General features: G+C 45.7%; 2 protein-coding genes across 11 annotated transcripts in view; one reads left to right on the forward strand and one right to left on the reverse strand.

Moving 5' to 3' along the window:
* Positions 1-6,151, reverse strand: part of dcun1d5 (defective in cullin neddylation 1 domain containing 5) — a 32,375-nt gene extending 26,224 nt beyond the window's left edge. For 2 of the 9 annotated variants that reach the window (XM_033022656.1, XM_033022655.1), the window contains exons 1-2: positions 6,066-6,151; positions 4,087-4,145 (exon numbers count right to left, since the gene is read on the reverse strand). In XM_033022656.1, coding sequence (XP_032878547.1) covers positions 4,087-4,145; positions 6,066-6,117 — 111 coding nt within the window. In that variant the 5' untranslated portion in view covers positions 6,118-6,151. Of the gene's footprint in view, positions 1-4,086; positions 4,146-4,905; positions 5,006-5,035; positions 5,461-6,065 lie in introns of those variants that run through there. The other 7 variants (XM_033022664.1, XM_033022663.1, XM_033022659.1 and 4 more) reach the window with 7 other exon arrangements.
* Positions 6,152-7,118: 967 nt separating this feature from the next.
* dync2h1 (dynein cytoplasmic 2 heavy chain 1) overlaps positions 7,119-23,060 on the forward strand; it is a 413,286-nt gene continuing 397,344 nt past the window's right edge. Inside the window, exons 1-2 of one of the 2 annotated variants that reach the window (XM_033022666.1) lie at positions 7,119-7,355; positions 14,121-14,326. In XM_033022666.1, the coding sequence (XP_032878557.1) occupies positions 14,132-14,326 (195 nt within the window). In that variant the 5' untranslated portion in view covers positions 7,119-7,355; positions 14,121-14,131. The remainder of the gene's footprint in view (positions 7,356-14,120; positions 14,327-23,060) is intronic. The other variant, XM_033022665.1, reaches the window with a different exon arrangement.

Below are 23,060 nucleotides of genomic sequence, written 5' to 3' on the forward strand. Positions count from 1 at the left end.
TTCATTTCCAAACTCTGTAACCTCGTGCAGCTCCAAAACACTAAAACAGTTTAGATTCAAATTCTGGCCTCTTGAACAATTACGATTTTAATTAATGTCATTGGTGACCGTTTCCAAATCTCACCACCTCTGATTCACTTTGAACTGACTTAAAGACATTGCTTTGATCAACTTTTAGTGATATGCCCAAGTAGTTGGTCTCATGTGCATCAATATTGGGTTTTGTTATAATGTTTCAGCAAAATGCGTGGGAGTTTTACAAATGCTATTGGATTTATTTCATAATTTTAAAAAACTTTTTTTTCCCCTTATATCTTAACGTACATTAAAAATAAGAAGGTAATCAGGGGAAAGTAGGGCCACTCAAAGATAAAGGAGGGGATCTATGCTTGGAGTTGGAGGATATAAGTGAGGTACTAGACATGTACTTTGCAGGTACACAAAATTGCTGGAGAAACTCAGCGGGTACAGCAGCATCTATGGAGCGAAGGAAATAGGCGACGTTTCGGGCCGAAACCCTTCTTCAGACTTTGCATCCCTACTTTGCATCTGTATTCACCGAGGAGACGGACTTGAAAGATAGTGAGATCAGGGTGGAGAATACAAATATGCAAGGGCGGTTTGGGATCAAGACGGAGATGGTGCTGAGGCTTTTGAAGAACATTAATGTGGATATGTCCCAGGGCCTGATGGGATCTATCTCAGGTTATTAAGGAAGACAAGAGAGAGGACTACAGGGGCCTTAATATCTTTGTTTCTCCTCTAGGCATAGTTAATCTCGGAGGACTGGAGAGTGGCCAATGGTGTTGCTTTGTTTAGGAAAGAAAGTAGAGCAAATCCAGGGAACTATAGGCCAGTGAGCCTCATGTCGGTAGTAGGGAAATTATTGGAGAAAATTATTTGATAGGTTAGGGATCGCCAGCATGGCTTTGTATGCTGCAAGTTGTGTCTCACTAACTTGATTGAATTTTTTGAGGAGGTGACTAAGCAGACATGAAGGTAGGGCTCTGGAGAAGGTTGGAGAACTGAGAATTAAGGTGGATGGTTCCAATCATTTCCCCCAAGGCAGAATCTAAAACTAGAGGGCATAGATTGAAGGCGACAGGAAAATATGTTCCATACTGTTTGGGACAAAGACCCATCATTTATTTATTTGCCTCTGTACTCCACAATTTGAGATTTGTAATAGAAAAAAAATCACATGCGGTTAAAGTGCACATTGTCGGATTTTAATAAAGGCCATTTTTACGCATTTTGGTTTCACCATGTAGAAATTACAGCAGTGTTTAAACATAGTTCCCCCCCATTTCAGGGCACCATAATGTTTGGGACACAGCAATGTCATGTAAATGAAAGTAGTCATGTTTAGTATTTTGTTGCATATCCTTTGCATGCCATGACTGCTTGAAGTCTTCGATTCCTGTACATCACCAGTTTCTGAGTGTCTTCTCTGGTGATGTTCTGCCAGGCCTGTATTGCAGCCATCTTTAGCTTATGCTTGTTTTGGGGGATAGTTCCCTTCAGTTTTCCCTTCAGCATATAAAATGCATGCTCAATCGGGTTCAGATCAGGTGATTGACTTGGCCACTCAAGAATTGACCATTTTTTAGCTTTGAAAAACACCTTTGTTGCTTTAGCAGTATGTTTGGGATCATTGTCTTGCTGTAGAATGAACCAACGGCCAATGAGTTTTGAGGCATTTGTTTGAACTTGAGCAGATAGGATGTGTCTATACCAGGGGTGGGGAACCTTTTTATGTTGGAATGCCGCATTAAGTTAGCTGTAATCTAATATGGCCGCATCCGAGAAACATCAATTAGATATACTTCAAAATGTAATTATTTTGTAAAAATCTAACTACTATGTACTAACCTCAGGAAAATGAAAAAAATGTGTTAATTCTAAAGTTAACTAACCTTTTAATGACTTTGTTGTGACTGCTTTTTGTGGGAAAGCATTTGAATATTTGGTTGCAACATGGAGGTACGCAGTTTCAGCTGATCTTCTAGATGGGTATCCGTCATTTGTGACCTTAAGGGCGTCTTGATTTGGGTTAGGTAGGAGAATGTAGATTTACAGCAATAAGTGAAAAGCAAGAAAGCATTTTTCGTGCATGTTGCCAAAGACGTGGGTATTCTATTGTATTTTTCCATATTTCAATCGGATATTTCTTAGCGTCAAATAAGGACTTTAAAATAAGGCCATCAAAAGTTGACAATACTGAAGACTGGATGGCCAGCGGACTCTCCCCGACATTTTCCCTCTCGTCAACCAGCCTCAGGCAGAGAGGTTCACGTACATTCTAGAGTCGCATTAGAACTAAATCATGAGCATAACAGGTGTTAAAATAGCCCTCATGACTTACTAAAGTTTTAATTGTGGCCGTCAGTCGGGGAGGATTATTTTGTTGAATCTTCTTTTATTCTCTGGTATTTTAAATACGTTCATTTTAAGATTAAAATAAAAATAATAAGTCAAACAAAAACGTATTATTAAAAATAAAAGGATTTGTTCTACAAAATTTGGATTCAATCAAAAGGCTGCACTTAATGGCCTAGAAGACTGCTGGTTCTCCACCCCTGGTCTATACACACCAAATTTCATTATGCTACTACCATCAGCAGTTGTATCATCAACAAAGATAAGTGAGCCAGTACCTTCATCACCTAACCAGTGGTTTGCATCTTGCAGTGTAGCCTCTGTATTTCTGTTCATGAAGTCATCTGAGGACAGTGGGCATTGTCAAATCCACACCTGACTCCTGAAGAGTGTTTCTGATCTTTCGGACAGGTGTTTGGGGATTTTTCTTTATTATAGAGATAATTCTTCTGTCATCAGCTGTGAGGTCTACCTTGGCCTACAGTCCCTTTGTAGTTAGTTAGCTCACCAGTGCTCTCTTTCTTCTTAATGATGTTCCAAACAGTTGATTTTGGTAAGCCTAAGTTTGGCTGATGTCTCTAACAGTTTTATTCTTGTTTCTCAGTCTCTTAATGGGTTATTTGACTTTCATTGGCACAACTTTGATCCTCATGTTGATAAACATCAATAAAAGTTTCCAACGGTGATGGAAAGACTGGAGGAAATACTAGGTGCTGAGAGCGCTCTTATACCTGCATTAAGGAGGCATTTTAACACACCTGGCAATTACAAACACCTGTGAAGCCATGTGTCCCAAACATTATGGTGCCCTGAAATGGGGGGACTATGTATAAACATAGCTGTAATTTCTACATGGTGAAACCAAAATGTATAAAAATACCCTTTAATAAAATCCGACAATGTGCACTTTAACCACATGTGATTTTTTTCTATTACAAATGTCAAATTGTGGAGTACAGAGGCAAATAAATAAATGATGGATCTTGGTCCCAAACATTATGGAGGGCACTGTAAATTTAGAAAGGTACATTTTTCATTAAAGCTGATGGGTACATAGAATGAGCTGCCAAAGCAAGGTGTAGAGTCAGGTACAATAATAACATTTAAAAGGCATTTTGACAGATATATATATGTTAGGAAAGGATTAAAGGTTTAAGGGGCAAACACAGGCAAGGGATTAACTCAGACAGACATCTTTGCCGGCATAGACAAATTGGGTTGATGGACTTATTTCTGTGCTGTGTGACTTTAGATCCTATGACACGTTCCAAGATTAACATAACACAGGGGTTAAAATGTTGTGGCATCATCTACATCTCACTATAGCTATGCTGTTTGATTCATTTTATGGGGTGGGATATTGCAATCTTCACGTGGTCCGCCCTGTTTCAACAAATGTAATCAACCCGGTGTGCACAATCAAATAGAATACGTCATCCTACAACTTTAGGCTGTGCACACCATATGCAAGAAGATGATTCATTTTATTAGCAGTGATCAAGAGATTCCCTTCATCAATCCAAAAATTGTGCAGTACAGCAGAAAAAGGACCGTTTCCAACTATAATGTATCACATGAAGCTTCTGCTGTAATATTTCACATTAGCTCTTTTTGACCTAATAGGGCCTCGATATTTTTCAGCTGTAAACTTGACCTAATTAAGTTAGAAGGAAAAGCTATCAAATATGGCAGTATTCCAACACTTACCAGTCGATTGAATGTTCGGGATATCTGATGCAAGTCTGCCAGTATGAGCCAATCTCTCACTAGAATACATTAAAGTGCGATATTGTTAAACGTCAACCTGTGTGCAAATTCTAATATTATATAATTAATGTCTGGCTTTAGCGAATATTTCTTCTTTAATGAAATAAGGAATGCATTGCACGGCCCCTGCTCCATTTACATTTTCATCCTGAATGCTGCAGAACAGATATTGGGGCGCAGAAGCCGAAATGGGACACAACAAAAAACGACATAGACAGAATAGTCTGAATTATATCTGAAAAGGCTCCGGTCAATTTGATTGCTTTTTAAATTAGAACCCTTTCACGGAGCAAATGCTAACCTTTGGACCAAGATTTCCCGATGGGCCTACGTGACAAATAAAACTACGACTGCAAATGAATTCTCTAGAAACGGGCTTCATAAGCAATCCTAAAACATCGTGCATTGGACTCTTGCCGTGTACCAACGATGGTGACTGAATGCGCAATTTTGTAATTGGTGAAGGGGGCCCTCGATCGAACCAGGAACCACCGCCAGAGCAGAGCTTTGACAGGCAGCGCCGGCTCCAATGTCTCACCATTACTGTGCGATTGGGAGAGGGAGATGGCAGAAAGGAAAATGCTAATTACGTCCGGCTGGGCCTCCGCCTTGTCTGGGGTGCAAGACCCAGATTCAGGTCGGGAAAACAAAGTTACAATAAGGTTTCAGTCCTGCGCCCTTTCCAACTGCAGAAACAGAGGCTCAATGCTCCACCGATCACCGCGCTGTGCTTAAAATTCACCATCACCCGAAACTAACTTCCGAGCAGCCAGCGGACTGCAACGTTGTGCAAAGAAACTGGGTCACTCTCAGGCGTCTGGGACTGTGTCTGTCCCCAACCCCCTGACAAAGAGATCGCCCCTTCGCTACGTGACCCCTCCCCCATTACCAGCGCCGGAGAGAGAGACTCCCGGAGGGGAGGGAGGGAAACATGGGCCCGGCCACCGAGGACGTGAAGCGGCTCTGCCGGCGGAACGGGAGGGACAGGGAAGGGTCGGCGCTGAGGCGATGGCCGAGGTACCGAGGCTCGACACCCTTCCCCCTCCCAGGTCGGGAATGGTTTGATGCCGGACCCTCGGGCGATCAGAGCGCGGTGTGCACCTGCGGCCGCCTCAATGAGCCGGACCGGACCGGAGCGTCCTCTGCCCCCGGGGCTGCCGAGTCGGCGCGGCCCCGCTCCCCGCTCCCCAAACCCGCGCTGCCGCCGCTGCTCGCTGTCGCCGACTCTAACACCGGCACACCGCGATCACTTCCGGGGCTGAGTAACAGGGGTCGGCTCGCCCACTACCAGAGGAGGAGTGAGGTGAGGACAGGAGGAGAGAGGAAGGGCTGCGGGAGATGGGGACTGGAGTGAGGAAGGGATGGATTGAGGAGAGACTTGAGTGAGGAGGGGAGGGGAGAGTCGGGGGGGGGGGGGGGGGGGGGGGGGGTAAGAGGAGTGAGGAAGAGAAGGAAGGGGATGGATTGAGGAGAGACTTGAGCGGGGAGGGGAGGAGGAGGAGAGAGGAAGGGCTGCGGGAGATGGGGGCTGGAGTGAGGAAGGGATGGATTGAGGAGAGAATTGAGTGACGAGGGGAGAGGGGAGTCTGGGGGGGGGGGGGGGGGATAGGAGGAGTGAGGAAGAGGCGGGGAAGGAAGGGGATGGATTGAGGAGAGACTTGAGTGAGGAGGGGAGGGGAGAGGAAGGGCTGCGGGAGATGGGGGGCTTGAGTGAGGAAGGGATGGATTGAGGAGAGACTTGAGTGAGGAGGGGAGGAGTGAGTCTGGGGGGGGGGGGGATAGGAGGAGTGACGAAGAGGCGGGGAGGGGAGGGGTGAGGAAGGGGTGGGTTGAGGAGAAGGGGCTTGAGCGATGGGGGTGGGGGAAGGGGTACTGTGCCGCCCGCAGTAAAGACAAGCCGTGCAATAACAATAACCCACAGTGGGAGAGCGCCGGCCCGATCACTGTTACTCTGCTGAGCAAAGAGCTCATGAATGACCCGGGGATGAGGGTCTCCCTGCCCGGCATCACCCACCCACCGCACAAGCCAGGGTGTTGCCGGCGGCACAAGAGCGAAATTATCCCTCGAATCCGCCCCATCACTTTCGCACCACGCCTGCTGTCCGCCTCGCTCGTTTATTTACATCTTATTGAGACTCTGGTCGGAGTTGCAGTCATAAAAGTAAATGAAAGTCTAATTAATCTGGATGAATCTCATCCCCACCCCCCTGGTCCCCTGCCTTGCTGTCGCCCACAAGGGGAAGGCGGAGCCCTTGGCGCCAGGATCCCCTAAAAGGGGCCGCGCACTTCTCGTCCCGTCGGTGCTGCTTCACCCAGCGTGGAGTGGGGCCCACTTTGGCGTGGCCGCTTTAAGCGGCTGTCGGAGCGGCGTGCTGTTGGCCGGGAGGGCGTCACTTCCGCTGTGACGGGCGGTTGCTGCGGCCGCGTAACCGGGGACGCGCTGCGTTGCCAACAGCGCTGATCCCGGCCCAGCTCGACGCCAGAGTCCCGGCCCCCGGCCCAGCGCCCTGACCCCCCGGCCTAGCCCCCCGGCCCAGCCCAGCGCCAGAGTCCGGGCCTGACCCCCGGCCTAGCCCCCCGACCCAGCCCAGCGCCAGAGTCCCGGCCCCCGGCCCAGCGCCCTGACCCCCCGGCCTAGCGCCCCGGCCCAGCCCAGCGCCAGAGTCCGGGCCTGACCCCCGGCCTAGCCCCCCGACCCAGCCCAGCGCCAGAGTCCCGGCCCCCGGCCCAGCGCCCTGACCCCCGGCCTAGCCCCCCGGCCTAGCCCCCCGGCCCAGCCCAGCGCCAGAGTCCCGACCCCCGGCCCAGCTCGACGCCAGAGTCCCGGCCCCCGGCCCAGCGTCCCGACCCCCGGCCCAGCTCGACGCCAGAGTCCCGGCCTGACCCCCAGCCCAGCGCCAGAGTCCCGGCCTGACCCCCGGCCCAGCTCGACGCCAGAGTCCCGGCCTGACCCCCAGCCCAGCTCCCGAGTCCCGGCCTGACCCCCGGCCCAGCGCCAGAGTCCCGACTCGTCCCTCGGCTCCACTCGGGAGTACTCGCCCCCCCCCCTCCCCACTCGGGTTATTCACAGCCACCCCCGGCGGTGCGGACATTTGGCCCGGTGGAGTCGCGGACCAGAACGGAGACGACGGGCCGCCGGTGAAACGGAGCCAACTGCGCCCGTCCCTCGCCGGTGCCATTGCGCCCCTCTGCTGGCGGCTTCTGTGGAGGTGAAACGATTCATTGAATACACATTGTTAAACCCCAGTGGGCTGAGGCTGGGATTTCACTCCAATTTCCTGTAATCCCAACACAAAGTGCTGGAGGAACTCAGCGGATCAGGCAGCATCTGGGGAGGGAACAGACAGACCACGTCTCCGGTCGGGATCCTTCTTCACTTCATTTCGGATTTAAAAGTTTGAAGAAGTGTCCCGACCCCAAACATCGATTGTCCATTTCCATCCACAGATGCTGTTTCAAACAGTGTTTGACCGGCCGAGTTCCGCCAACGCTTCGTGTTTACTTGAGATTCCAACGTCTGCAGTTTCCTGTAAATCGGATAGTTTAATGTTGAATTACAGAAAAATATGGGGAAGGATTCCGCACCGGTTTTCTGTAACGAAATAATTGTTTTCTTCCGCCCAATCAATGGTACAAAAATAGATTCACGAGGACGTTACCTGGGGCAACTGGCAGGGAGATGTGATAGGGGATTTTAATTTCCCAACTATTAACTGGATTGTTTTAGCGTAAAAGGCTCATAGAGGTGGACTTTTTTTTAGGTGTATCCAGTGCCCTCCATAATGTTTGGGCACTCCATAATGTTTGGACAAAGACCCATCATTTATTTATTTGCCTCTGTACTCCACAATTGGAGATTTGTAATAGAAAAAACGCATGTGGTTAAAGAGCACATTATCAGATTTTAATAAAGGCCGTTTTTATACATTTTGGTTTCACCATGTAGAAATTACAGCTAAGTTTATACATAGTCCCCCCCCCCATTTCAGGGCACCATAATGTTTGGGACACATTGCTTCACAGGTGTTTGTAATTGCTCAGGTGTGTTTAATTGCCTTCAGACAGGTATAATAGAGCTCTCAGCAGCTAGTTTTTCCTCCAGTCTTTTCATCACGTTTGGAAACTTTTATTGCTGTTTCTCAACATGAGGACCAAAGTTCTTGTTCTTCTTGGTTTCTTGCTCCTCCAAAATATTCCAAATGGAATTTAAACTGGAGGTGGTGGAGGGAGGACTTAAGCCAGAAAGGGTTATTGGGAAGAAAGAGCTACTTTAAATTTAGTTGCATCTGGTTGGGTAACTATAGTAGGGTGGAGATTATTCCATGCTTTAATTGTGCGGGGGTAGAACGAATTGCTGTACACATCTGTCTTTGTAGCTGGGATCACAAATTGGATCGAATGCCCTCGTCTGCTCCTAATTGGTTTTGGTTTGGTGTAGGTCTTGTAATCTATGTGGAGCTGACCATTTAACATTTTGTAAAAACAGGTCAAACAGTCTGTCTTGGAGAGGGTTCCACCCCAGAGAATTCAGAAGTTTGGTGACATTCGCTTCTCCCTCATAGGTGTTAGTAACAAATCAAGCTGCCTGTCTTTGGACACGTTCGATGGAAGAAATGTTTTTATTTGTGTATGGGTCCCATGCTGCAACTGCGGTCTAACGAGGGTGAAGTATAGCTTCTCCTTGACAGAAGTTGAACAATGATGAAAGTTGCGCCTCATAAAGTTGTACCAATGAAAGTCAAAGAAACCATTATGAGGCTGTTAGAGAAATCAGCTAAACTGTAGGCTTACCAAAATCAACTGTATGGAACATCATTAAGACGAAAGAGAGCACTTACTAATCGCAAAGGGACTGGCAGGCCAAGGAAGACCTCCACAGCTGATGACAGAAGAATTCTCTGTCATAAAGAAAAATCCCCAAACACCTGTCTGACAGATCAGAAACACTCTTCATGAGTCAGGTGGGATTTGTCAATGACCACTGTCTGCAGAAGACTTCATGAACAGAAATACAGAGGCTACACTGCAAGATGCAAACCACTGGTTAGCTGCAAAAATAGGATGGCAAGGTTACCGTTTGCCAAGAAGTACTTAAAGGAGCAATCCCAGTTCTTGAAAAAGGTTTTGTGTACATATGAGACACAGATTAACATATCAGAGTGATGGCAAGAGCAAAGTATGGAGGAGAGAAGGAACTGGTCAAGATCCAAAGCATACCACCCATCTGGTGGGGGTGTTATGGCTTGGGCAAACCTGCCTGCCAGAATGTCGGTCCCCCTCCAGTTAAGGCCTTTTGTACAGGTCACCCTACTCCAGAAGAGATCCCAGTGGTCTATAAGTTGGTATCGGGAACTAAAGTCAGGGAGGCCTGTCAAGAATATAAAAAAGGGAAACACTTAAAAATATATATTTTTAAGTGTTTGCAGACATCTTCAACCTCTTATTTCTTAGGCCCAAGGTTCCCAACATAAATTAAGACATACATCAGGCTATTGTGCATTGACTACATCTACAGTTTAGCATTCAACACCATCGTCCCCATCAAAGTTGTTTTCAGACTTAGGGAACGGAGTCTCTGCTCATCCTTTTGCAACTGGATCCTCAACGTTCTCATTGGCGTACCACATTCAGTACAAATGGACAACTCTTCCTCCTCGGTAACCTTCAGCATAGGAGTACCTCAAGATTCTGTGCTCAATCCCCTGCTCTACTTCAAACTGATGTCATGGAGGGGGGGGGGGGGGGGGGAATGTGAGGAAAAGAAAGGAAGAGGAGGAGGCAGTATGATTTGTGGGAGAGCTGGGAAGGGGGAGGGGAACAGGAAGAAAGCAAGGGGTATCTAAAATTAGAGAATTCAACGTTCATACCGCTGGGGTGTAAACTACCTAAGCGAAATATGAGGTGTTTTTCCTCCATTTTGCGCTGGGCCTCACTCTGGCAATGGAGGAGGCCCAGGACAGAAAAGTCAGATTGAGAATGGGAGGGGGAGTTGAAATGCTGAGCAACCGGGAGATCAGGTTGGTTAATACGAAGGTGTTTGGTGTTTGGAGGTGTTTGGTGAAGCGATCGCCGAGCCGGCGCTTCTTTTCCTCCCCCCCCCTCCCCAACATCAGTCTGAAGAAGGGTCTCGATCCGAAACGTCGCCTATTCCTTCTCTCCGGGTCGGTGGGGGTGCTGCGAGCCGGCAGCCCTGCCAGCAGCGTGTTAGTTTTTTCAACTTTTTTTGTTTTTTTAGTGTCTCAATGTGTGTTTTTAATATTTCTCTGTGTGTCTTGTGGGGGGTGGGAAACCGCTTTGGTCGCCTCCTCCACGGAGAGGCGACTTTTTCCATGTCGCCTCCCTCGTGGCCTAACACAGAGGATTGGTGCGGACTTTCCCAGAGACGCGCCCGGGGCTTCAGCAGCGGGCGCAGTGAGGACTCTTTCGTCGCGGAGCGGGCAAGCCCTCTCTGGGGGTCGCCGGTGGGAAGCGCTCCGTTCGCTGGCCCACGGCAGCCCAAAGCCGCGGTCTGCGGAGCTCCAGCTGGCGCGGCTTCCGGAGCCTGGGATCCCTGGAGAGGAGCTCCGACCACCGGCCCTGCAGTCTGCGGTGCTTCTGGCTGCGGTGCGGCGGGGCCTTTAGATCTTCGTAAGCCAGCCTGCGGCCTACACCATCTTGAAGCCGCGGTCTGCGGTGGGGAAGCACCGATTCAGGACCGACCTGGACTTGCCCTGTCTGCACATCTGGACGCCCGCTGTGGCAACTGCGGAGGGTTGTGGTCCCGATCACGGGGGAAAATGGAGGAGGACTGACCGAACTTTGTTGCCTTCCACCACAGTGATGAATGCTGTGGTGGATGTTTGTGTTAAATATTTATTGTGTATTGTGTGTTCTTTTGTTATTGTACTGCTCCTGGCAAATTCATTTCACTGCACTTTACGTGCAAGTGACGAATAAAACTTGACTTGACTATAGATGCTGCCTCACTCGCTGAGTTTCTCCAGCATTTTTTGTCTACCTTCGACTTTTCCAGCATCTGCAGTTCTTTCTTAAACATATCTGGTTAGTATCAGATTGATATGAGTCACCAGTGTACAGATTCACTGGATTTTCTGCATTAACAGTGATTACAGTAAAAGTAGCTTCATTGGATTGAAGTACTTCAGGATGTCCTGAATTACAAAAAAGCCTCATAAAATTGCAAGCTTTTTGTTTGTCCTTGTTTGTTCTTTCTGAATCATAGCTTCCTGCCTTTGTTATCATTCTGTTAAATCTGCTCACTGGACATTCTGTGACTATATGGTTTGGAAGGCAAATGGAGCTGGAGCCTCATTGCAGGTAGATTTGAGTACAAGAATACAGATGTCATACTAAATTTGTATTGGGTATATTGAGATTGCACTTGGAATAGTTTATGCAGGTATATTCTCTGCTTTCGGAAGAATATATTCCTACTGAGTACAATGAATGTTCATCGCATTGACTCCCAATATTGGGTAGAAGCCTTGCTCTGTCCGAAGATTAAGCCTGTACTCTCTAGAGTACAGAAAAATTGAATGTGATCGCATGAAAACGTAGGCAAATCTTAACAGACTTGGTAGATGCTGGGATATTATACTACGTGGCTGAGGTGTCTAGAACTGGGTCACAGTCTCTAAATAAAGGGTCAGCCAATCATAATTGAGATCAGGAAAAACATCTTTACACATTGAATAGTGAATCTTAGGAGCTCTCTAACCAAGAGTGCTGAGCAGGCTCAATTGCTAAATCTGTTCACGTCAGATGTTTTGGATGTTAAGGGGATTATGGCATTAGAGACAAGAGAGTCAAGTGTGCTTTATTGTAAGGTACACAAAAATGCTGGAGAAACTCCTCAAGGTGTGCTTTATTGTAATATGTCCCAAACAGAACAATTACATTCTTTCTTGCAGCACAGGAAAATGGTGCTGAAATATGAGTTCAGCCTCGGTCTTATTCAATAGCAGCACAGGTTTGAGGGCCAAATGGCTTACTGCTTCTTCAGCTAAAGCATGATAATAATTGAACTTTAAATTTGTTACCGAATGGCATTTCAGTATTTAACTTTCTCCAAGAGTAATTGGAGCTAAACTAAATGCTGCATGATTCCATTGATTTCTCACAATTTCTCACAGTCTTGGTTGCACTTTTTGTTTTGTTTCACACTATATATTTTATTTATTTATTGAACGTTTTGTTTGTTTATTATGTTATCCATTCAGCACTGTTTTTACAGGCATGTTACGCGGCTGCAAGTAAAAATTTCAGTGTTCCATTTTCGTACATATGACATTAGACAAAAGACAATAGGTGCAGGAGTAGGCCATTCGGCCCTTCGTGCCAGCACCGCCATTCAATGTGATCATGGCTGATCACCCCCAATCAGTACCCCGTTCCTGCCTTCTCCCCATATCCCCCAACTCCACTATCTTTAAGAGCTCTATCGAGCTCTCTCTTGAAAGCATCCAGAGAACCTACCTCCACTGCCATCTGAGGCGGAGAATTCCACAGACTCTCTGTGAGGAAAAAGTGTTTCCTCATCACCGTTCTAAATGGCTTACCCCTTATTCTTAAACTGTGGCCCCTGGTTCTGGATTCCCCCAACATCGGGAACATGTTTCCTGCCTCTAGCGTGTCCAAACCCTTCACAATATTAAATGTTTCAATAAGATTCCCTCTCATCCTTCTAAACTCCAGAGTGTACAAGCCCAGCTGCTCCATTCTCTCAGCATATGACAGTCTCGCCATCCCGGGAAGTAATCTTGTTGCACTCCCTCAATAGCAAGAATATAGCACTTCCTCAAATTAGGGGAACAAAAACTGCACACAATACTCCAGGGTGGTCTCACTAGGGCTCTGTACAACTGCAGAAGGACCTCTTTGCTCCGATACTCGACTCCTCTTGTTATAAAGGCCAACATGCCATTCGCTTTCTTCACTGCCTGCTGTACCTGCATGCTAACTTTCATAGACTGATGAACAAGGACCCCCAGATCCCGCTGTACTTCCCCTTTTCCCAACTTGAAGCCATTTAGATAGTAATCTGCCTTCCTGTTTATGCTACCAAAGTGGATAACCTCACATTTATCCACATTATACTTAATCTGCCATGCATCTGCCCACTCCCCCAACCTGTCCAAGTCACCCTGTATTCTCATATCATCCTCACAGTTCACACTGCCACCCAGCTTTGTGTCATCTGCAAATTTGCTAATGTTACTTTGAATCACTTCATCCAAATCATTGATGTATATTGTAAATAGCTGCGGTCCCAGCACTGAGCCTTGCGGTACCACACTAGTCACTGCCTGCAATTCTGAAAGGGACCCGTTAATCCCTACTCTTTGTCTCATTCTGAGACAGTTTTGTCCCAGCGGTTCTTCAGGCAACCAAACCTTCCTACCAACAACTAGAGAACTACTTCATTAGAGACCCTCAGACTATCTTTGATCGGACTTTCCTGGACTTTATCTTGCACTAAACGTTATTCATGATATTCACTTTATCATGTATCTATAATCTTAGATTGTAATCATGTATTGTCTTTCTGCTGACTGGTTAGCATACAACAATAGCTTTTCACTATATCTCAGTACACATGACAATAAACTAAACTAAACTAAGCTAAACTCTCGACTCTTGATTTTACAACATCAGTCCAACATTATTTATTTAAAATGTCTTCATTTGAAGTTTTGCATGAAAAACTGCCTTTAAAACAGAGGGGGCAATTTCATTTTAGCTGATTAATTATTCGGGTCTAATTGCTAAGGGACTTTTATTGATTATTTTGGGGTTTGCATTGAACAATTCTGAACTCCATTTCAGCTGGCTAAGAACTGATTTAAAACATTTTTCATTGCAGTAAAAATTTGCAATGCATTCTAGTTGATCTTTTATCTTCTGGCTCATTTTATTCTTTTACGCGTGAAAATGTGGAGTCTAGAACTTAAAAATTGTTTTAAAATTCTATTTAGGGGAAGACAACATGCCTGCATGTCTAGATGATACGAGAAAAAGTTTCATCCTCAGAACAGCAGGAAATTATTTTGGCATTTCGCCTTCAGATTCCTTAATTTCTTCACTTGGAGACAGAAGAGAATTGAACAATTTTCTGGACGATGGCAGTGTGTTTGTTATCTCATTACAGAAATCGGGTGACCAGCTGGTTGTGTGTAATAAGGTATCATTTTATTTTACTTGTATACTTAATGACAGTTTGTAGAGTTTAATTTTCTATGCCCACATAACATAATTTTCATATAATTTTCAAAATGTTTAATTTAGTTTATTGTCGCGTGTACCGAGGTATAGTGAAACACTTTTGTTGTGTGCTAACCAGTCAGTGGAAAGCGAAATTACAATCAAGCCATTCACAGTGTATAGATACATCATTCTCTGCCACAGAAGGTAGTTGAGGCCAGTTCATTGGCTAGATTTAAGAGGGAGTTGGATGTGGCCCTTGTGGCTAAAGGGATCAGGGGGTATGGAGAGAAGGCAGGTAAGGGATATTGATTTGGATGATCAGCCATGATCATATTGAATGGCGGTGCAGGCTCGAAGGGCTGAATGGCCTACTCCTGCACCTACTTTCTATGTAAAGGGAAAAATGTTCAGTGCAAGATACAGTCCAGTAAAGTCGATTAAAGATAGCCCGTGGGTCTCCAATGAGGTAGATGTGGCTCAGGACCCATCTCTTGTTGTTCATAGAATGGTTCAGTTGCCTGATAACAGTTGGGAAGAAGCTGTCCCTGAATCTGGAGGTGTCCGTTTTCACACTTCTGTACTTCTTGCCTGTTGGAAGTGGTGAGTGACCAGGGTGAGACTTGTCCTTGATTATGCTGGTGGCCTTGCTGAGGCAGCGTGTAGTGTAAATGGAGTCAATGGAAGGGAGGTTGGTTTGTAGGATGGCTGTGTCCATAATTCCCTGTAATTTCCTGCGGTCTTGGATGGAGCTGTTTCCAAACCATGCTGTGCAGCATCCCAATAAAATGCTTTCTACAGCTGATCTATAGAAGTTGGTTGGAATTGTTGGGTACATGCAGAACTTCCTAATTTTCCTGCATTTTTTCACCTGTCTCTTCTGTGGGAAATTTTACATAGGGTAGTGTTCTATTACGGTTGAATGATACACATTATAAGGTCAGGAGGTTAACTATTCCATTCCTCTAGGGAGTGATTAATGGTTATGTTGGATTACAAATGGATTACACAGGATAGAATGCCCTATCCTGTGCACTGGTGTTCCTTAGCTTGTCAAACATAAATCTTTATCAGAAATCTCAATTCATTTCTTTAAAAGCAGCATCATTAACCATTACATTTTAAAATTAACCTTTTTCTTTTAGAGCTTATCAATTATTTGAATCCGATTTGAATTGGATGATACTATACTAGTTGAACTACTGCATGTTCATATTGCAGTTTATGCTAACATTAGCAGCAGGAGAGCCATCAACAAAATTAGTCATATTTTGGCTCTGCAGTTTATCCCTATCCAGAGCTGTTTTCCTGACATTGGAATGTTGGACAAAACTTATGGTTTAAAAATGCTGATTAATTGCAACTATTTTGCCAATCATTCAGCATTTTTAATTACCCTTCAACACGTGAAAAATGTTAATGATTTGATATTTCATTATTGCACTGATGCACACATTACATAAGTTGTAATAAAAATATTGATATTGTCAAAATTACTGCACAATTTGACTAACGCATTTACCTAGTCTGTTTTTTTAAATCAATTGACTCTTTCTACTTATCGATTGATCATTAAGTTTATTGCAACTGGTATTATGCCTATAGGATGAAACAGTTGACTAAAATGTCTTAACTAACAAATAATGAAAAAACATTTTAAACAGTCTAAAAATAAATCCCGATTTTTGTCTGTAGCCGTAGCTAGTGAAAAACAGGAAAGTTAGTGTTGGGAAATCATCTGATAAAAAAATGTATCACAATTTTTAACTCCATTCGATTAAAGAAAATGTTCTCAATGGATGAATTTAGGATAGGAATGCATTATGTCTCGCGCTTGAGTAAATTGGGCAATTAAAAGATTACTATTTAACAGTGTGTTAATGTGGCTATCATTACTGCAATGAGTATGTTTTTAATGATTTAGTCTATGATGTGGGCAGTGACAACTATAAACCCACTGACTTCCACAGTTATCTGGCTTACACTTCCTCACACCATGCTTCTTGAAAGGGTGGCATGTCCTGCACTCAATTTCTCGATTTCCACTCCATCTGCTCCCAAGATGAGGCTCTCCACTCTAGGACATCTAAAATAATTTCTGTCTTTCGTAAAAGTGGCTTCCCCCCTACTTAGAACCCAATGTGCTGAAGTAACTCTGCGGGTCAGGCAGCATCTCTTTAGGACATGCTTTGGGTCAGGTCCCTTCTTCAGACTGAATACAGTAGGGGAAAAAAAGCTGGAGAAGAGGTGGTGCCAGGACAAAGTCTGGCAAGTGATAGGTGGATATAGACGAGGTGTGTTTTTGATTGGCAGATGGTTGGATAAAGGCTAATGACAAATATGGGATAAATGGGGATAAAGGTGTGTCAGATATGGGGAGTAGAGGAGTGAAATGTAAATAAAGTCATACAGTGTGGAAACAGGCCCTCGGGCCCAACTTTCCCACGCTGACCAACATGCCCCATCTATACTAGTCCCACCTGTCTGCATTTGGCCCATATGCTTCTAACACTATCCTATCCATGTACCTGTAAATTTTTTTTTTAATGTTATCATAGTACCTGCCGCAAATGTCCTCTGGCATCTTGTCCCATATACCCACCACACTTTGTGTAAAAAAAGTTGCTCCTTGGGTTCCTATTAAATCTTTACTCACTTCACCTTAAACCTGTGTCTTCTGGTGCTTAATTCCCCTAATCAAGATAAAAGATTTGTTGCATTTACCCAATCTATTCCTCTCATGACCTTATAGCCTCTTTAAGATAACCCCTCATACTTCTGCGCTCCAAGGAATAAAGTTCTAGCCTGCTCAACCTCCCTGTAGCACAGGCCCTCGAGTTCTGGCAACATCCTTGTAAATCTTCTGTGCTGCCAGCTTAACATCTTTCCCATAACAGGGTGATCAAAACTGAACACAATACTCTAAATGTGGCCTCACCTATGTACAACTGTAACATAACCTCCCAACTTCTGTACTGAATACTCTGACTGATGAAGGCCAATATGCTGAAAGCCTACTTGACCACAGTGTGCCTGTGAACCTGTGTGCCACTTTCAAGGAACTATGTATTTGCACTCCTCGGTCTCTTTGTTCGACAACACTTCCCAAAGTCCTGCCATTTGCTGTGTAAACTCCATTAACCATTCCTCAGCCCAACCGATCAAGATCTTGCTGCAAGTTCCTCATTCTGTATTGGTAAATCCATCTACAACAGCAAGGGAGAATGATGTTGCTGATGGATCCCTTACCCTTGTTGCCGAGCAATGGCGAATGTTTGAGAAAGACTATGCTCATTATATCCGCATCATCCACTGAAACGATCCCGACGATTTGAAAGCATCGCTGTTGTTGAATTTAGCGGGTCCGGAAGCTATGATCGGCGCTGACTCTTTCGAATTTGCACCAGCTCACCTAGACGCGAATGGTCTGGTAGTGGTGCCTGCTGAAAATATTGACAACCCGACGGTTCTGCTGAGGAAGTTTAGAGAACATTGTGACCTGCCATCTAACAGGATCCTCGAGAGGACGAGATTCTTTGCCCGAATGCAACAGGCTGATGAGCTTGTAGAACGATTTATCAGCGACCGCCAGTTAAGAGCCGAACTGTTGCGGAACGCTGAACTGACTTTGGAGCAAGCGATTCATGCTTGTCGGATGGCTGAGACTGTAGCACCACTTGCTGACTTTGATAGCGTTAACCCTAATCAACAACTTAATGTGAATCTGGCTAGCTATTCTCCACAAAGATCAGAATGTGCCTGCAACTAGGTGCTCCAACTGTAACTATTTCCACCCCAGGGGTGCGCCAATTTTGCATAGCCCATGGGAAAGTATGTCATAATTGCAAGAAACTCAACCACTTTGCTAATTGTTGTCGGTCTAGTGGGAGTACAGCTTCAAGGACGAAGTTGCACCTGATTCAACAAGACCCGTCCAATTCTGATTCCCATGAACAAGACGAATCTTCCCACGGGAATGACTCTGATAACACAGACACTGAGTCTACCGTACTTTCCCTAAACCTGCGCATCCCAGGCAAAGTGACTGATCCTGCGGTGACCATGATAGTCAATAACAAACCTCTGATCGCCAAAGCCGATACCGGCGCCAGAGTAAACGTCATGTCACTCAAAGTGTTCAACAACATAAGAACCACTGAGCTCATGAAAAAATACTCCTCCACTCTACATGCTTATGGAGGGGAATTCTACACCCACTGGGTAAAGTTGATCTAAAATGTACCATCAACGAACAGACAAAGAACTTTTTTACATTGTCCAACCAAGTTCTAAAACCCTGCTTGGCATCAATGCATGCCATGACTTGGATCTGGTTTATTTTGGGCGTGCTGTACACAAACTCTGTCTGACAGAGGAACCTACACAACAGATGCTATCCAACTATAAGGACTTGTTTGACAACAAACTCGGCAAGTTACCGACAATATATAAGATCACTATTGACCCCAATTGTACGTGCACCTCACCGCGTCCCTCACGGCATGCGAGAGAAAATACACTATGAACTCAAACGCATATTCTCTATCGGAGTTATTGCCAAGGTCAGCGAACCCTCAGACTGGGTCTCCACCATGGTCGTCACCACCAAGAAAGTCAAGAAGGAATTACGCATCTGCATCAATCCTAAAGATTTGAACACAGCAATCAAACGGCAACACTACCCGATGAAAACCACTGAAGACGTAGCGGCACAGATCGGTAACGCAACGGTATTCTCAGTCCTAGATGCCAAAAGCTCCTTTTGTGAAAATCCCGTTAGACCGTGCGTCATCTGCGCTAACAACTTTTGCTACTCCGTTCGGCCGCTACCGATTTCTAAGAATGCATTTCAGTTTCAACTCTGCTAGTGAAGTCTTCCAGTGCGCAATGGAACAGCTGTTCGCAGAATAACCTTGTGCCATCATTGTTCACAACATCCTAGTATACGGTCGAGACGCAACTGAACATGATGCCAACCTACGAAGGGTGTTGAACTGTGCCAGATACATTAATTTAAAGCTGAACCCTCTGAAGTGCAAGTTCAGAGTTACAGAAGTTACTTACGTTTGTCACGTGTTCATCAGCAACGGGTTAAAGCCTGACCCGCTGACAACTACAGCAATTAACGAGCTGTCAGTACCAACCGACGTCACCAGCTTACAACGCTTTTTAGGTATGGTCAACTACTTGGGCAAATTCATCCCCAATCTCAGCGAATTATCAGCTCCACTGCGACAGTTAGCCCACCAGGACAACACCTGGTCCTGGTACCCACAGTATCAACGAGCTTTCGAGACTTTAAAGTTACAGCTCGCTAGTGCACCAACCCTGGCATACTTCAACATCAATCTGCCCGTCACAATCACCTGCGATGCATCCCAGTATGGGCTAGGCGCAGCATGCCTGAAACCTCCTTCAACGGCGACGTGATGCTAGTATCCTACGCATCGCGCACCCTAACTGATACTGAACAACGCTACTCACAGATAGAGAAGGAACTGCTCGCCATGGTTTTCGCCTGTTCGAAATTCAAAGACGTTATTTTTGGCAAGACCTTCACGGTAGAGATTGACCATCAACCACTAGTCACTATCCTGAGCAAACCGATCCATGCTGCCCCAGCCAGACTTCAACGCATGATGATGCAGCTACAACGGTTTGATTTTCGCATCTTCTACAAAAAAAGTAAAGACATGCACATCGCAGACACTCTATCTAGAGCTCCACGCATCACCAGCGAACAACACCCATTCGAACAGGACAAATTCTCCGTCCTGAAAGTCTCATTTGTTCCCACCGACCGTTTACGCCGCCTTGCCGAACACACCGCTGCAGATAAAACCTCCCAACTGCTAACTTCCATCATCAAAGGCGAGTGGCCAAACAAACAGTCTAACACCCCTTTTGAATTACGACCCTACTTCCTGGTACGTGCCGAACTAGTACTACAGGATGGGGTAATTGTCAGGGGTCACAAGACGGTCATACCCTCATCCCTGCGAAACGAGTACTATGAGGAAATCCACGGTGGTCACCCAGGCGTGGAGGCTACCTTAGTGTGCGAAAGAAATGTTCTACTGGCCCGGAATGACCAAGTACATTCGGGAGAAAACAGAATCATGCGCGATCTGTAACAGACAGGCAGCGTACCAGCAAAAACAACCCCTGCTGTCTCAACCATGGTCATCAGTGGCTGCCGATATCTTTGACTGGCACGAGAAGCACTACCTCGTGCTAGTGGACTCGTATTCTAACTGGTTTGAAATTGACTTTCTGCCAACCATCTCTTCAGAGATAGTCGTCCAAAAGCTCAAGATCCATTTCTCTGTACATGGAATTCCAGCTCGTCTTCAGACTGACAATGGGACCCAATTCACCAGCCAAAAGTTTAAAGACTTTGCAAAACGGTGGAACTTTCAACATGTCACTAGCAGCCCAGAATACCCACAGTCCAATGGACTTGCCGAGCGTGCTGTTCGGAGCGCTAAACAACTTGTGAGCGTTCCTATTTAGTAAAATCCGATGTATACCTGGACCTGTTGAACCTGCAGAATATTACAAGAGATAGCATTCTAGGTTCTCCAGCCCAGCGCCTGATGTCCCGCCGAATGCGACCTCCGTTGCCCGTCACCCAGGATCACCTAAAACCTAAAGTCTTCACCCCCCGCTGTAGTACAAAAGCACGTACAGTCCAATCTAGACGCGCAGAAACGAAGTTACGATAAGACCAGCAAACCACTTAAGCCACTCATTCAAGGCCAAGTGGTCCAACTACAGACAGCCAAAGGACATACCAAACTGGGGTACATTTACGGCCCCTCAAAGGAACTGCGTTCCTACCTGGTCGATGTCGGTATCTATAGACGCAACCGTCAACACCTTCATCCTGTGGAGGAACGGCGTCCGGCTTTCCAGGGTCCTGATGCCATCTGTTCCAGACGTTCCAGCATCTGCCGCCACTAGTCCCGTCCACTCCCCGTGTCGGTCTGCCCCCACTTCCCCTTTTGTGACCAGCTCTCCGGTGCCCCCGCGACGGTCTTGCTGGGGTTCCCCTACGGTGTCTCTCCATAGCCTGTCGGGCTCACTGAACCACGCCCTCAACTTTTTGGAGGAAAAGGTTGATGAGGCAGCTCCATACCGTACGAGGGCCGGGCGCGTTAGCAAGCCACCTGTTAGATATGGCGATTATGTTCAACCCCATTATTAGTAGATGTGGCGGTTTGCATTTAACATTTTATTTACTCGTTGCAGTTGTAATGCCTTCTTTGCTTTTCATTTATACAAGAAGAGATTTAGATTGGCTATTGCATGTTTGCCTGGCAGTATCCGTAGCAGTGTGAACGTGTAATGACCTGTTTAGTAGATTATGACCTGAACAATAAAGATGCTTGTCTTTCAACCTGTGTGGTTTGAGCTCTTTACAACCCCCACACATCATTTGGTTTAGGTTTGTTATTGTCATGTGTACTAAGGTACAGTGAAAAGCTTTGTTTTGCATGTTATCTAATCAGTACAGATAATACTATACACAGATCATATTATACATAAATCGTCAAACTCAAGTGCTCTTAATGTGTCCTCCTTTACATCAGCGAGACCAAGCGTAGACTAGGCGACTGTTTTGCTGAACAATTGCGTTCGACCTACCAAGGCTTGCTTTTTGGTATAGTTTGATTGATCTATAGATATGGCATTGAAACAGGCCATTTGTCCACTGAATCCACTCTGACCATCGATTACCATTTACAGAGGCCAATTAACCTACAAACCCTGCATGTCTTTGGGATGTGGGGGAAACAGAAGCACATGGAGGAAACTCGTATGGTTACAGGGGGAACACGCAAACTCCACGCAGACAATATCCGAGCTCAGGATCAAATTGGCGCCATGAGTCAGCAACTCTGCTAGCTATGCCACTGTGCACCCCATTGATAACCATTATAACTTCCCTTTCCAATTCTGCCCTTTCTGTCCTGGGTCTCCTCCATTACCAGAGTAAGGTCACACACAAATTGGAGGCGTAACACCTCATATTATACTTTGGCAGCTTACAACCCAAATATATGAACAATTAATTTATCAGTTTGAAGAAGGGCCCTAAAACATCGTTTATCCGGAGATGCTCCTTGACATCAATCGACCAACCAGGCTTTGTCCTGCCCCTCCTCTCTTCCAGCTTTCTTCCCCTAATTATTCAGTCTGAAAAAGGGTCTCAGCCCAAAATCTCGCCTGCCCATGTTCTCCAGTAATGTTGCCTGACCCGCTGAGTTACTCCAGCACTTTGTGTCTTTTTTCTAGAACCAAAGCCCTTTTTTGAACAAAACAAGACTAATGACCCTGAAGAAGGGTCTCAACCCGAAACGTTACCCATTCCTTCTATCTAGAGATGCTGCGAAGTAGCCAAGGGCAGAAAATGCTTAGTTGTATACAGACCACCAAGCAGCAGTAGGGAGGTTGGGGATAGCATCAAGCAGAAAATTAGGGATGCATGTAGCAAAGATACAGCAGTTATCAAGGGTGACTTTAATCCACATATAGATTGGGCCAACCAAATTTGTAGCAGTGCTGAGGAGGAGGATTTCATTGAATGTATACGTGATGGTTTTTTAAACCAATATGTAGAAGAACCGATTAGAGGGCAGGCCATCCTATACTGGGTATTGTGTAATGAGGAAAGATTAATTAACGATCTTGTTATGCAAAGCCCCTTGGCC

This window comes from Amblyraja radiata, chromosome 6 (genome assembly GCF_010909765.2).
Source record: "Amblyraja radiata isolate CabotCenter1 chromosome 6, sAmbRad1.1.pri, whole genome shotgun sequence".
NCBI classification, from domain to species: domain Eukaryota; kingdom Metazoa; phylum Chordata; class Chondrichthyes; order Rajiformes; family Rajidae; genus Amblyraja; species Amblyraja radiata.